This window comes from Aristolochia californica, unplaced genomic scaffold (genome assembly GCF_029961685.1).
Source record: "Aristolochia californica isolate CCGP_79_NKW_82.1479 unplaced genomic scaffold, dmAriCali1.0.hap1 SCAF_3, whole genome shotgun sequence".
Classification (NCBI taxonomy): Eukaryota; Viridiplantae; Streptophyta; class Magnoliopsida; order Piperales; family Aristolochiaceae; genus Aristolochia; species Aristolochia californica.
Genome location: NW_027181992.1, coordinates 4,696,203 through 4,710,380, shown reverse-complemented (window position 1 = coordinate 4,710,380; position 14,178 = coordinate 4,696,203). Strand labels below are relative to the sequence as shown.

General features: G+C 37.2%; 2 protein-coding genes across 5 annotated transcripts in view; both read right to left on the bottom strand.

Annotated features, from left to right (window-relative positions):
• The window catches only part of LOC137959864 (sister chromatid cohesion protein PDS5 homolog B), a 45,162-nt gene extending 37,713 nt beyond the window's left edge, over positions 1-7,449 (bottom strand). For all 4 annotated transcript variants that reach the window (XM_068807265.1, XM_068807267.1, XM_068807268.1 and 1 more), the window contains exons 1-10: positions 7,217-7,449; positions 4,826-5,023; positions 4,136-4,317; positions 2,080-2,200; positions 1,622-1,840; positions 1,300-1,516; positions 1,051-1,196; positions 781-938; positions 530-679; positions 407-455 (exon numbers count right to left, since the gene is read on the bottom strand). In XM_068807265.1, the coding sequence (XP_068663366.1) occupies positions 407-455; positions 530-679; positions 781-938; positions 1,051-1,196; positions 1,300-1,516; positions 1,622-1,840; positions 2,080-2,200; positions 4,136-4,317; positions 4,826-5,023; positions 7,217-7,309 (1,533 nt within the window). In that variant the 5' untranslated portion in view covers positions 7,310-7,449. The remainder of the gene's footprint in view (positions 1-406; positions 456-529; positions 680-780; positions 939-1,050; positions 1,197-1,299; positions 1,517-1,621; positions 1,841-2,079; positions 2,201-4,135; positions 4,318-4,825; positions 5,024-7,216) is intronic.
• Positions 7,450-8,251: 802 nt separating this feature from the next.
• LOC137958887 (RNA demethylase ALKBH9B-like) lies at positions 8,252-11,261 on the bottom strand. The gene is made up of 6 exons (XM_068806087.1): positions 10,936-11,261; positions 9,964-10,491; positions 9,411-9,496; positions 9,018-9,328; positions 8,838-8,909; positions 8,252-8,731 (listed from the first exon to the last, which is right to left on the bottom strand). The coding sequence occupies exons 1-6, from the start codon at positions 11,111-11,113 to the stop codon at positions 8,458-8,460; spliced, it is 1,449 nt and encodes a 482-aa protein (XP_068662188.1). The 5' UTR covers positions 11,114-11,261; the 3' UTR covers positions 8,252-8,457.
• Positions 11,262-14,178: the final 2,917 nt, after the last annotated feature.

Genomic DNA, 14,178 nt, shown 5'->3' with positions numbered 1-14,178 from the left:
AAGTTACAAGGTAACAGTAGCATAAGTTGTAATAATGTCAATAATATAGTCTTTGATTCACCGCTCAAAAAAAAGTCTTTAATAAGGATATTTTTGTCAAATGACTTATCTCAAACAGTTGATAAGAGGGTTATCAGGAATATCTAGATTAATACATATTAGGGAAGAGAGGTAAACCAAGAGACCTAATCTCTCTTCTCTTCTTGACCATGAACCTGCTGCCTCTATTCACTTCTTTTTTTCCTTTTCTTCTCTCAATCTCTCCCTATTTATCTTTTGCCTTAGCGCCTAAAATCATCTTCTCTCCACCAAAAAAAAAAAAATGAAAATGAAAATCTATCTCACCTGCTTCAAAGAAAGTAGATTAATATTATGCTTCAAGTGATCTGGACAAAATTTATCATACCTTTGCTTCTTTACGAAGAGACAAATATACTTGCATCTCCATCTGCAACCTGGAAGAAATCAAAGTTTACTATGGAAACAGAAAATCCACAGGCTTCGATCGTTAGCAGCTTCAAAGTATTACCTCTTTTTCTGAGTTAAGATGGCATTTAACACTTTCATATGAGGCAATGAGAAATATTGGAAGAAAGAGATCCAGTGTTTGATCCTCCCTGCAACAGAAATTGTGGCAGGGAAAAGATCTTCTGCAAGCACAAGGTCCATGCTTTGGGGCCTGAAAATGACATTGAAAAACTATCACATGCTAACAGAATATAAATAATTAGCGTGAATATATGGTTTTCGAATGCATGATATTTCAACACAGAATCAGACCTGAACTCGTTACAGTCTTTGTCACAGCAAAGAGCCAAGATTTTGGAAGGAATTTGCTCAAAGTGGCAGTTGACTGAGATAATGCCATCCACACATTTCATGCAGTATGTCCGATACAATTCAAGTAGCTTCTGCATGGCTTTTTTTCTTACAGAAACCTAGAACCAATTGTTACTAATAAAAAATTCAGCAAACCTACTTATTTCTGGAAAATGCCACATCCTTCCCCCTAAATAAAATAAAAAAAGGTAAAAACTTGAGAAAATTAACCTTTTTATCTCGTAATCTTTCTGCAGCCTGCAATATAATGTCTGGTTGAATATGTTGGAGATTAGACTTGGCAAGATCACAAACTACAATGATGGCTTCTAGTCTTACTTTATCATCATAATCCAAGAGCCTTTCTTGAAGAGCACCTGAGACAAGAACCTAACTAAGAAAAATGTTGCACAGCTGGGAAGACATATTAGTGAATGGTTTGATCAAAACATCGGTAACATTCTTAGTGGACTTGCTTACATAGTACTTCTACGGCTTCCATCCCGGTGGGATTGGCCATGTAGATAATTCTGGCACAGCCTATAGCACTAATTCTAACTTCCACAGATTTGTCAGAGAATCGCTTTAGAAACTCCAAAAACAACTGATGATATTCCTTCACAGCACGAAATTGTGACAAAGCAAAAAGCCTTCCTAGTAGGTGAACAGCCTTTATCCGAACATCAACTTGATCAGTCTGCAGAGATACTTATATTACTTACTAAATAACCAAATAAACCACTACAACAGATACCTGCAGTCAGAAATACAAAATAAAGAGAAAAGAACTAGCCAAACATACTAGTAGTTCTTGAGTCAAGTTAGGGATGACAGAGACAAGCATCTGCGGAGCGCATTGAGAAATTTCAACAATAATGTCATGGTATGATTCTTTAAGTTCACTGCCAACGGAATCCCTATCTGAAATGGAAGATACTAAAAAATCTCGAACATATGGCACAAGTTTTTCTGTGCAGCTCTGTATGAGGGAGACGGCAAGGTTGAACGAAGGAGTCACACCCTAACAAGAAGCAGCTTTAGTCCCCCAGATGCTCATTAAGTAACAAAGAAAGACAAATTACACCAGCTGTTATTGCATAATGGGCCATGTCATTAATTGGTTCCCATTATACATATACACGGGAAAATGGAATAGACTTCTGGCTGAGTTAAACACATTCTTCAACATAACAATTACTGCCAACTATAGCATTTGAATCAAGTAGAAAGACACAGAGAGTTGCAGTACCAACTAAATACCTTTGCCTCCTTCAAAAGATTTCTCAGAATCACATCCAAAAGAGGTTGTGTAACTTTCTCATCTAGAATATGAGTCATTATAGTTATCATCCCCTGATACAGATCTTTTTGATGATCTTCTCTAAAAACCAACAAATTCACTTCCATTAGTAACAGATGGATCTCAAAAAAAAAAAAAAAAGTATATAAATCAAAAAACATAGAGCATCTCAACTTGAACAAATGAAATTGCTAACTAGAATATTTAAACATCAGAATAGTTGCAAATAGAACTTAATTTTCCTTAATATTTCTAAACAAATATAGACATCCCAAAATCAACAAGAACTATAAAATACAAAAAGAAAGGCACAGTTCAAATAAAAAAAAATTCAGATGGTAAACCAAACTAAAAAAGCAGGCAAAGATGCAAAGACACTTAATTGAAAGACTATTCATTTGCGATCCAGGCTGATATTTTTGAAACAGAAAGCACAGCATGCAGATGAAAAGAATATGGAATGTGCCCGTCATATACAACAGTAATGAAGTCAAAAGATAACAAAGACCCACAACCAAAAAAATAAAATTATAGCTCTCAACATCAGCAAAATCAATGCTGGTCGAGAGGTAAGTAGTCACTAACAAAAACTTAGCAGGTTCCATGGTGTAGGCACCAGAAAATTTTGCGTGTAGATTTAAACCAAAAATTCTAAATAACAAAATTCCTGAATAACAATTTATTCGTTTTTTTGAAGGACGATTTCGTTGTTTTTTATTGAGATAAAGTCATAATCAATTCAATTGCTGAGGTACATTCTTAAATTAAAAAATAGCCTGGACATAACACAGAATGAGCTAATCAAGAAAGTGATCGGCATGCTGCCAACTCCAGCAGCCCATGCAACATTACTCGTCAGTTCATTCAGGTTAGCTATTCAAACTGTTTCAAGACCTTGGCATGCTAAACCCTTAAGATAAATGTGAAAGATACAGATAACCAGGTCTGGTAGCATTGCCTGCCAATCAGATATAGATCAGCTGATTTATATCAGGCTTCAGGTACTTGCCATAGGATGGAAGCTGGTTTTCATTATAATTTCAACCTCAACCTCCGGATGAAATATGCATCAGCCCCAGGCAAAGGTATTTGATTTCTAAGGGAAGTATGATCTCAATATAAGGTACAGGAGACCTTGCCTAGTAGCACTGAGCATATATATTATGTAAAATCCTGTGAATCACAATCCAAGCCCTTGACAACCACAGATTGTAACCCTCCAGATTAAGCAAGGAACAGTGAATACATTATACTACATTCTAATACAGTTATGGAAGAATAAGTAATCACAAAAGAAAAAAAACAGTCCTTTTAAACAACAGATTTGCAGAGCATACAAGCAAAGATTAAGTTTTTATAACTAAAACACTACATGGAAGTCTTCATATAAATATTTTTTTATCGCTCTTCAAATTAAAAAACTAAATAGAATTTGTGACTACAAATACAAACGATATGTACATGATCAAGTTAAAAAATGAAATAAGCACGTATCAGAACCATAGTTGACCCAAGCAGTCATTGGTACAGAGCCGAAAGTAAATTTGCCAGAAGGGTGGCAGAAATATGCTACTTTAGCTGCACATAGAATTGGGTTATACTGATTTTTATCAATTTAATCATGTACCCCTAATTTTTTTCTAGGCTCTCTCATGTGTAGCAGAGATATGAAACCGATTTTACTTTTTATCAATCAAAATATAAACAAAAAAAGGCTAAGTTGTAGCATCTCAATTCAATCTCATTCTTATCTTTTCTCCCCCTCTGCTCCCCCCCCCCCCCCCCCCCCAGCCCCTCTCTCTCTCTCTCTCTCTTTCTTTGAAAAATTATTTCTCCCTCCAGTGGCACTTCACCCATCTTTCTTCTCTCCCAAAGTCTTCTCAGTCTCTCTTTCCTCTCTTGCGTCCTACTTCTCACCTACTTTTTTTCTCTAAAATCTTGCTCAATGCCTTTTAGACACCCAACCAAATTACATAAATAAACAAACTGGTTCTTGCTGGATAGCAATTGATTTACCTGACAACAGTGAAAAAAACATTGAACATTTCTAAAACAAGATTTTCACAACCAATATCAAGCATTAGCACACAGCATTTGAGTGCAGATACTGTCTCCAAAATTTTGACCCTTCTTGTGAAGTATGGACTGCTGGTATCAGCCAGTTCTGCGAACATACTGATAAGAAGTTTAAAAATGCCCTGCAAAGTACAATGCAAGGAATGAATAAAAAGCAGAACAAAAGAAACTGCAGTAACAGTGTTAATTAAAAAGACACAGCTTAGGCTTTCTTTCTGCAAGCAATTCTTTTTGGTAACTGCCAAATGAATCATGAGAATTTGCTGCAATTATATTAGCTAGTGCTTCCCAAAAAAATACCTTTACATATTTCAAAAAGGAAATAAGCAAATCCATGGCAGCAAGATCGGCTGTTACTTCTAAAACTTTCTTCTTTCAGAACAATGACAAAATTTACTAATTCTCTTTCACACCAAATTTTCTTTCTGCAAGCAATTCTTTTTCGTAAGTGCCAAATGAATCATGAGAATTTGCTGCACTTATATTACCTAGTGCTTCCCAAAAAAAATATCTTTACATATTTCCGAAAAGGAAATAAGCAAATCCATGGCAGCAAGATCGTGACTGTTACTTCTAAAACTTTCTTCTTTCAGAATAATGAGAAAATTTATTAACATAAGATACCATCACCTTTAAAATTTCATCACTATAAGGTGGATTAGGTGCCAGGACCCGCATGATTTCAGTAAAACAGACAGCCAACAAAAGTCTCACATCTTTATCTTTGTGTTGCAGCAGATTCTGCTGAACAAGAGAATCATTCAAAGGTTTCAATGCATGATCTAAGGATGAAGACTGACCCAGTTCCGATAAAGCACCTGCAGCTTGCTGCAAGAAATAAGCAAATGAGATTCTAGCCAAAGAAAATGATGGTTTCCTTAAATTTTTGTACCATAGTATATTAAAATTATGAAGTAACAAATTTAGATGGGACAAGGGCACCTTAAGAAGATTAAGCTAAGAAACATCGTAAAAATCAGTCAAGGTAAAACATAGAGGCAAATACAAGCCTCCTAACCAGTTATTCTTTCACAATACAAGAAAATTCACAAATTATACTAAAAAATGGACCTATCTCATGGCCAAGGAGATTCTAAAGTCAACCAGACAATAACCAGGTCACTCGAGTTTCAATGACCTTCCTTCATTGCCACATCAAGTTTCCATTATCCTTAGCATGTAGGTTCAGTTTTTATTCACAAATGATGTAAAAAGGTCAACAAATTATGCAAAAGTTGCTTTTTCAAGGAAAAATCTAGTGATGCAAAATGACATAATAATACAAAAGGCTTTTCAATCAATTATCAGCCCACCTGAGGTGGTAAAGCCTCCACTTTAGTAGTGGCAGAATACAGACAGTACTGAAGTTTAGCATCATAAACAGTAATCATATATCCAAAAATCAAATGACTGCAATCAGAGAGGATTTTAAAATTTTGGCGATTTTGTGTATATCTAAAGATTAGTCAGTATTGGGATGCAGTATTGGATCATGCAAGAAGCAACAACCACACAAGCTGCCATTACTGAACGATGCATTTTTTAGTAGCATAGCTTTAACCCCTTAACGTGTACAAACAAAAGCTGACTCATAATCACTCCTTTCACTTATTAAGTGTCGATAATGTTCCAATACCACAAAGTTGATATGGACCTCAAATAAAATATCACATATTTGCAGAAATGTGCCAATAAATTAATTGATCATATTAGCACAAAGAGAAGTGCCCTAGAATCTTGAATTTCTTCGGAATTGACCAATAATATGGTCATGCTGTGTGGAAATGTGTGGAATACACGTCTTCTAGGGAGTTCACTTGACACTGCTCAAGGCTGAAATAAGAGCTGCACATGTTAGCTCAACAGAATGTGATATTACATTTTGTCAAGAGGAAGTTTAGGATGTAAGGTGGCATATTGATGTTATGAATCACAACCTTAGTATCTATATGATTGAGGAAAGATGTTGAACATGCTGAATCAGGGAAAGCCACTTTGAGGACTGCAAAGGCTTTCTTATGGTTATGCAAATGGAAATGGAGGGAAGCATTTTCAAAACCAATTTCAAAGTTAAAAATTATTGATTATTTAACAGATAGTTATAGAAATTTGACCCAATTTCCAGAAAAGGGAATCACATGCTGACATTCTGACATTGTTTCCTTATCAGAATATGCAACGGCAACCCCTTAAGTACCCAATTTTCCAACCAGTACTGTCAATATAGAAATGTCCATTTCCTGTGAAGCAGGTAATCTTAATCTCACATTCACTCTGGTCCTCAATGACGATTCTCTTTTCTGTGTGATAAAACTTAGAATGCGATGGATTTAAATCAGGTGAGCACATTGAAAATTTGCCTGGTGTCAAAGTCCACTAGAAAAAAAAAAAAATACTAAGAGAACATAAACCAAAATTGAGCTTATAAACATTTTATCCAGTAGTCCAACCCCTTAAAAAAGCTCAGCACATCCGTGCAGAACAAACCATTGTTGGACATGTTTAGAGGTTTGACCGTTTCTTTTAGGAGTTTTTGCGTTTCCCATAGATTCGGCAGTAGTGGACATTTGTAACTGCCCATTAATTACAACTTCTCCTCTTTTGATGGGAAAATAGGAGTTTAAGGGTTATGGATCTGGTCTAGCAGAGCACCAGTTACTTTCCATCGAGTAGCCTCTGAATAGACGAGCCGATCTCCATTCTTCCGGAATTTGATCGTAAGAAACCATTCACATTTCAATTTACAGATTATGAATTTCATGATGTATTAGAAATTCATTCATGAAATTCATTTATGCTAACAACCATAACTAGCACGTTTGACGATCTTAATGGAACAGCGTGCTTTAAAGATAACGAGCGACCTAAACACAACCAACAAAAACTGTCCAAAAAAATCACATTCTTGAAATAAACCCACGCATGTGAAATTAGCAAAGAGTAGTCAAGCTTTTATTCCATAAGAAACAGTTCAACAGAAGACGCCACAGAGGAACAGCAACAGAAAGAATGTGAGAGTACCCTGAGCAATTTCACCAGAGAATCCTTGCTCAGACGACTCTGGGCAAGCCGCTTGCCAACAGTAGACACAACTTCGTCCGCGGAAACAGCCATTCGAAAGTGAGGATCGGCGAGCCTATATTGCAACCAGAAAACTCGATTGTTGAGGACGGTCACTGAACAATGAGAAACCAAATCACCACAGCTTCACTTTCAGGCGAACACGCACCCTCCCTCGACCCTCGCCGTGCACGTGAGACATCCACAGGGAATATACGAGCACGGGTGATAAATGGCGGGAACGCAGGTATAGAGGACTTCCATCGTGTGATTGTCAGCTATGACACTGCGTTCAAACCTCAACCAATGACTTCGCGCGAGTGTTGTCTATATTGTGTACACGACCTAAACGCGACTAAAACAAGGGTATTGCGACTCGGAATCAAGACTCCGCTCCGGTCTCTTAAAACACTGAGTCGGATCGCCCAACTCTAATTGGGAGACGACCCAAACATGGGGTGGGTCGAGAGAGACTCATCCATGAATGGTTTTATCCCACGGAGGATTCTAGACGTTTTGGCAAACTTATTAACCGTCCCCATATTAACCCTACTAAAATATTTAAAGGTTCATTAACTAAATTATCATCCAATAAATTGATTATCATTTTCTTTGCTTTCACTAGATTAATGCTAAATATATCTCTTTAAAATTTTATTATCTTATTTAATAGAATTTACTACGTTGATCCAATACGAAAAACCATTTAGTATAAAACAAGCAAAAAGGCTATCTCAATCAAGGTTATCTCAGTCGAGCAAGCATGAAATATCGGATAGCTACGTTTACGGTTAAGATCGTCATTGATTTTGATATAACTTTTCTTAACTTTTATCTTTGTGATTATATAATACAAAATCATGTTATAATAATGATTTATTGCGTCTTAATCCCCCCCTCCCAACCACAGTAAAAGTTGGTGTTGCAAACGGGAAGCTTTAAAAGAAACCAAAACCTTATTCACCGAATTTGTGGATGTGGAATTGAGCTTATATTTTCCTATCAAACTGTAGCTTTATTTTTCGTAGGCAAAAAGATTTTTTTGGCTTACGCAGTAATACTAGCGCAAAAAATAAACAAATCATACATAGTTCCAAACTGCTTTGCAGTCGGCCATAGATTTCGGATGCATGGTAAATAAACCTTTACTCAGCATCAATAAACGAATTACAAACACTACTAATGATAAAAGCACGAAGTGCCTAAGACCCAACAGGCTTCCTAGCAGGTTTGTTAGATGAGCTTGATGCGCTGCCTAATGGAGGAAAATCCTCCTCTCCAAATTTGTGGGCGTTTCTCTCATCTCCACTTCTATCCATGGAGGGACTGTAACTTTTATGCATTTGTGGAGTTCGAACTTGAGGAGACGAGGACGTAGAATTGAATGAAAGCGGCTGAAGGCCTTGTAATTCAAGGTCTGGCTTGAATGTGTGAGGGAGTTTTGTCTCGTCCATCTTTCTGAATGTGATGGAGATCCTAGAAAACAATAAACACAGGTAAGCTACACGAATGCTTAAAGTGGAAGATGATTCATAGATTGGAGTGTTTTAGCTAAAATGAAGTAGAAAGTGGGAGATGATACCTCTTCGCAGGAACACTAGGCACACAGTGCTTGGCAACGTCAGCGCCATTCCCCTTTAAGATCAGCACCGATCTGCAAGAACATTAAAAGACAAAATAAGACAAAAAACAAAGAATAGAAAAGCTGCAAGCAATTTCACTATAGATGGATGGCAATCTAAGTTAAGTGATGTATACTTACCCAACAGGCAATGGAATTGACACGGGACCAGAGAAGACCCCTGGACCTGCTGCTTTGAGATTAGTACCAAACAAGATATTGCACTCAGCCAAGAATGAAATTGTGCAAAAAGGACGCAAAAAGTCATGATGATCAATGTGGGGAGGAATACAATCTCCTTCATCGTAGATGTTCACGATACAACTATTGGGAACACAAGTGGGAGGAAGGACATGCCACTGAACCAATCTCTTGATAACTGTTTTAAACTGTGATGGGATGGGATCCACTTCTTCATCTCGGATGATGCCAGGAGGATTCCCATTTTTGTCCTGGAGATCAAGTTAAAATGAGGACAGAATTTTACAAATGAAAACCAAGTCCAATGAAATTTCAAGGATCAGTAAAAATTACCGTTGCATAATTGTAACAACAACCGAATTGCAAGGTGACCCGACCTTTACCTCGCATCCACTTCCTTGGTTCTGAATATGTGCGCTCTACAAAGTTTAAACAAAAACAGAAATGAGTTTTGGTTGATTCATAGAAGAAGTAAGAGGTTACTTTGTCTTCTCAGAAAAGGTTGAGGGAGAGAAGTAATCCAATGCATTGCAGGTACTTTGTAGTGAAGATTGCATTTCCAATAGTTTAAAATACCAAAAACTTTTCTCAAAGGCAGAACGACTGCCTCCATCTTATCTCTTTAAACTGTAGCCAGATTACTAATATGTTTCAACATTGAGCTTTTGTAACTATTCAAAATTTAAAGCAAAGACATTTAGTATATAACTATCACGAGGATTCCTATTTCATCCCAACTTCATAATCTGTGGATACCTAAAACCCCTAACAGAAGAATATATTCGAACCACAGTCAAATGAAAACAAAATACAATGAAAGCAGAAACACATATGCTAGAATAAGAATCACATGAAAATGAAGCATAAGGAGAGTAGAATCACCAACCTCGTAGCTTCCTCTTCCGTCCCAGTTCTTGGAGACTGTAAACATAATCTACAATCTTCTTTTGCTCGGCTGCATCAAAAACACCAGTATGTAGTTCAAGGCCGTCGAGAATATTGACAGTCTTGCCATTCGTCCTCTCCATATGAACAAAATCCTTTTTCCTTCGAACCTGGAAAAAACGGTCCCGCACACGTTCTTCCCCAGATAAACTAGTACCCTTTGTAGCCTCCGACCCACCCAAGTCCTCTCCATTCAATTGGCTCTTGCCATATGTGTTTTTAAAGGATAATTCAGAAATAGAACTAATATTGCTCGCAACGGGTGAGAAATTCCTCCCACGTCCGTATTTGACAGATGTAACTGTATCTAGAACTTCGTTTGAGCTCCGATGATTGTCACAACCACAAGATGACAAATCTGAGCATTCAGCGCTAGCAAGCCCAGATCTCACAGAAACTTGATAAGTCTGAGAGCCACCACCATCACTGGACAATGGCGTGCTCTGATCAACTGACCCTGACCGATTATCTGCACCAAAAGAAACTTGATTAGCCAAAAATCAGAACCAAAGCATTAAAAATTTTTGCCAAAAAGTGAAACCATAGCAATAAAATCACTAACAGCATAAAGTTCAGTTAGCTCCTACAGAACGCCTCTTTTATTTTATTTTTTAACTTCTCATCCTATCTACGTATTCATCAAAAGAAATAGAAAAACCGAACAACAGCAATAGGGCAAAGCGGCTCCTTCTAAAACCCTGTTAAGACAATATTAGCACTAGTTATCGATCACGAATTTGCATTGTGCATCTAGATTCTAGCTACATAACACTTTATCCAAAAGATCCTGCTTTTATAATTAGAAACAACGAGTCCAGGGAAGAAAGAAAGAGAGGTGAAAATCTCGATAATCCCAAAAGCACGACTTTTTAGAAACAAAAGAGAACAAAAAAAAACAACGAAAGCCATGTACCAGAAGCAAGGTCTTGAAGGCGGGTCTGCAACATCCCTCGGCATCTCCCACAAAACCCTTCCGACAAGCGTGGAAACCAATGAGACAACAGCTCTGAAAACTCCTCCGACCCTAACAATGGCCGCTGGGTCTCCGGCGGAGTTTCCGGTCTTGCGTCGTCGGGTCTAACTCGCACCATCTCTGCTTCGTTAAGTCCCCCTCCCGAATGGATTAGTCTATGAACCTAGAGAAAATAACACTTTCTTTGAAATTGAATAGGAATTCGTGAATCCGCAGGCGACCTATCTGTGGGAGATAGCTTCTTATAGATATCAAACAGAGGTTTGTTCCGAGGTCGTTGGTTACAGCTGTGATTACCAAAAGAGGAAACAAGATTGGGAGCTCTTAGAATCCAGCACGAATTAGGAATACTGCTTTGGACTTCCGTTCTCAGCTTGATGTACAAGCAACTATTAGGTCAGGCAGAGTTGAGAAACCGTGTCAGACGCGCAAACGGGGTTTTTGCAAGACCCGGATTTTATATATTATTAAATAATCATTTACATGAGTAATTAATAAGAAAACGTCACAAAATATTTAAAAATTTTAAAATATTTTGTAAGTGATATAGCGTTGTTACTCATATATATAAATAAATATTTTTATAATACTTATAAATTAAAATATTTTTATGTCCTCACCATACATTAGTATGTTGCCCGTTTCACCCCAATGGATAAAAGTTTATCCAAATAGGTAAGTAAATGGACTAATTTAATATATTATTTTAAAACACAGAGATATGATAATAAATAACTGGAAACACATAAACATTGAAATAAGACTATAACATCATATAATATTTGTTGAATTTATAGAAAAGATAAATACTTCATTGACTTATTGTAATCAGAGTACATGAACCTCTATTCATGAAAAATTTTAGCATAATTAAATAACCTAATATAAAAAAAAAGATAAACATAACTAAAATTAAAACTCTCCTGTGGGTCCATATCTTATGGGTTTGGGTCCATCTTCCAACATTCTTAGGTATATGGGCCTTCTTGGTCGTGTGAGTTAGGCACATCTTCCAACACTCTTAGATATGTGGCTTTTCATTGGTTATGTGGATTTGGGCCATCTTCTAATACTCCCCCTCAAACTAGGGGTGAGAGAACATCATGAACTCCTAGTTTGCCGCAAATGATATATAGGATATTTTTGTATAAAATAGCAGTCATCTGTATTTTCCAACACTCTCCCTCACGCTGGTGGTTCTTCCATGAGGCCCAATTGGTATAAGATAAGTGAGAGTAAAATCACTCCAAAGTGTATGACATTGTTCCATACTCCAGCAGGGTACACTTCTATCTTCTATAGGTAGTGGGTTTATACTCGATGCTCAAAAGTGTAATAAAACCCCGCAATCACCGTGTCCTTCCACAGGACAACGAATCTCAAGTAGTAGGAGTAATAAATGTCAATTAAGGGGGGTATAACATAGATGTAGTAATAAGTTTGTCCATCACGGTGTCCCAACCCGGGCACCGATTCTCACAGGTAGAAATGTGTGATAAGTGAGTAATGTTTGTCATTCACAAAACGGGGATAAAATACTCACGGGTATATATATAAAAAAGTCTCGATGGACTTAAAACACTCATATGTATACGTGATGGACTTAAATTCCCAATCGTAGTAACATTCATAAGGGTTGGCCAAAAGATGTCTCTGAGAGTCAAATAAAGGGTGGTAGGAAATAAGATACTAAGGCCACCTCTTCTTCAATAATAATGTCTCATCCAAAGAGACACAATAGCAGCAACTGAAATGGGTCTGAGTCCATATAACACGAACCAAAATAATAAAATCCTTGTAAAATGACCCATGAAATAATTCAATGCAAATATTTGTACCAAATAATATCTTGACCAAGGAATAAGGTGTCAATACTTCAAAATAATAATCCAGCCAGAGAAAAAGTATCAAGTCGCAGCAGAAATATGAATAAAACTTGGACACGTATACCAAGGCTAAAAATAAGTGGGCCATGTCTGAGTTGACTCACTAAGCTCACCCGAACCAGGTTGACTCGGTCCTAATTTATCTGACCCGCTGGATTAACCAGAGCGGTCAGAATGAGTCTGGCGGGTCATTGGTTTGCTGGGAACTCGGCTGGTCCGGGTTGCTCGGTAAACACTCGACACGGATTTAATAAGTTTCCTAACTTAGGAAACATATAATTCTTCAACAGTGCCTTCGTCCTCCTCTCGGCGCCGAACAATTGTTTTTCCAAATTTTGGACTCTCTGAAATGAAACAAAAAACAGTGATCTAAAGATAAGTATGCAGGTGCTGGAATCATCAATAAGTTCTTGAATGATAGCAGATGTTCCCAATATCATCGACAACAATATCATATTTCCTGAACAGTGTGAGACAACAGAGTCGTCCCACGACGTTGGCTCCCAAATAGCGAGCGATGAACCAGCGAGATTAATTAGCAAATTGCCAATACAAAATCAAGATAACTTCCATAATATCAGTATCGACAACAACAAGAATCGTGAAACGTCTCCTTCTTCCCCATGGTGCCGAACAACTCGGGACAGTAGAGTCGTCCCGCAGCACTGGCTCTTGAATAATCGGCGAGAGATCTTGGACGACAATCAAAAACTTCCAAAAAAGTTTAAAACAAAGATAAAATCAACGAGTAGAAACAAAGACCTTTTTCTGGCAGATTAAATGGCCATCAATGGATTTTCCAAAAACTCAGTAGTAAGATGAAGATAATTTTCTGAAAACAAATCGGCAAATCAACATCTTATGCTTCGGCACCAATTTGTCTTAGTCGCGGCTCTGCAATGAGCTAATTATGGTTGACTTGCAGTCGGATGACAGTAATAAGTCTAGGGCGATGTTCATCTAGCAATCTTCCAACATATGACTTATTGGATGAGGAAATTATACCATAAATGAAAGATAGGAGCGACATCGAGTCAAGCTGAGCCCAAACCTGCCTATGTTCGAGTCAAACTTTATTTAAATATTTCGAACTCAAGCTCGAGCTGAACCCAGTCTTGAGCTCGAACCCAAAAATTTTAACCGAGTTTGAGTCGAGCTCGAGCTTCAACATACATTTAAAACTTTTCAAAAAATATATATCAAATAAATTGTATATAAAATTATGCATACATTTTACATAAAATTGGGCATAAATTAAAATATACGATCGCAACAGGAAGACAACAAGAAGCTGAGC

Coding starts and splice junctions, on each gene's coding strand:
- LOC137958887 (XM_068806087.1), bottom strand. CDS start 11,113: ATGGTGCGAGTTAGACCCGACGACGCAAGACCGGAAACTCCGCCGGAG. Junction 9,329..9,410: donor GTTGTTACAATTATGCAACG/GTAATTTTTACT, acceptor CTTGATCTCCAG/GACAAAAATGGGAATCCTCC. Junction 8,910..9,017: donor TCAATTCCATTGCCTGTTGG/GTAAGTATACAT, acceptor ATGTTCTTGCAG/ATCGGTGCTGATCTTAAAGG.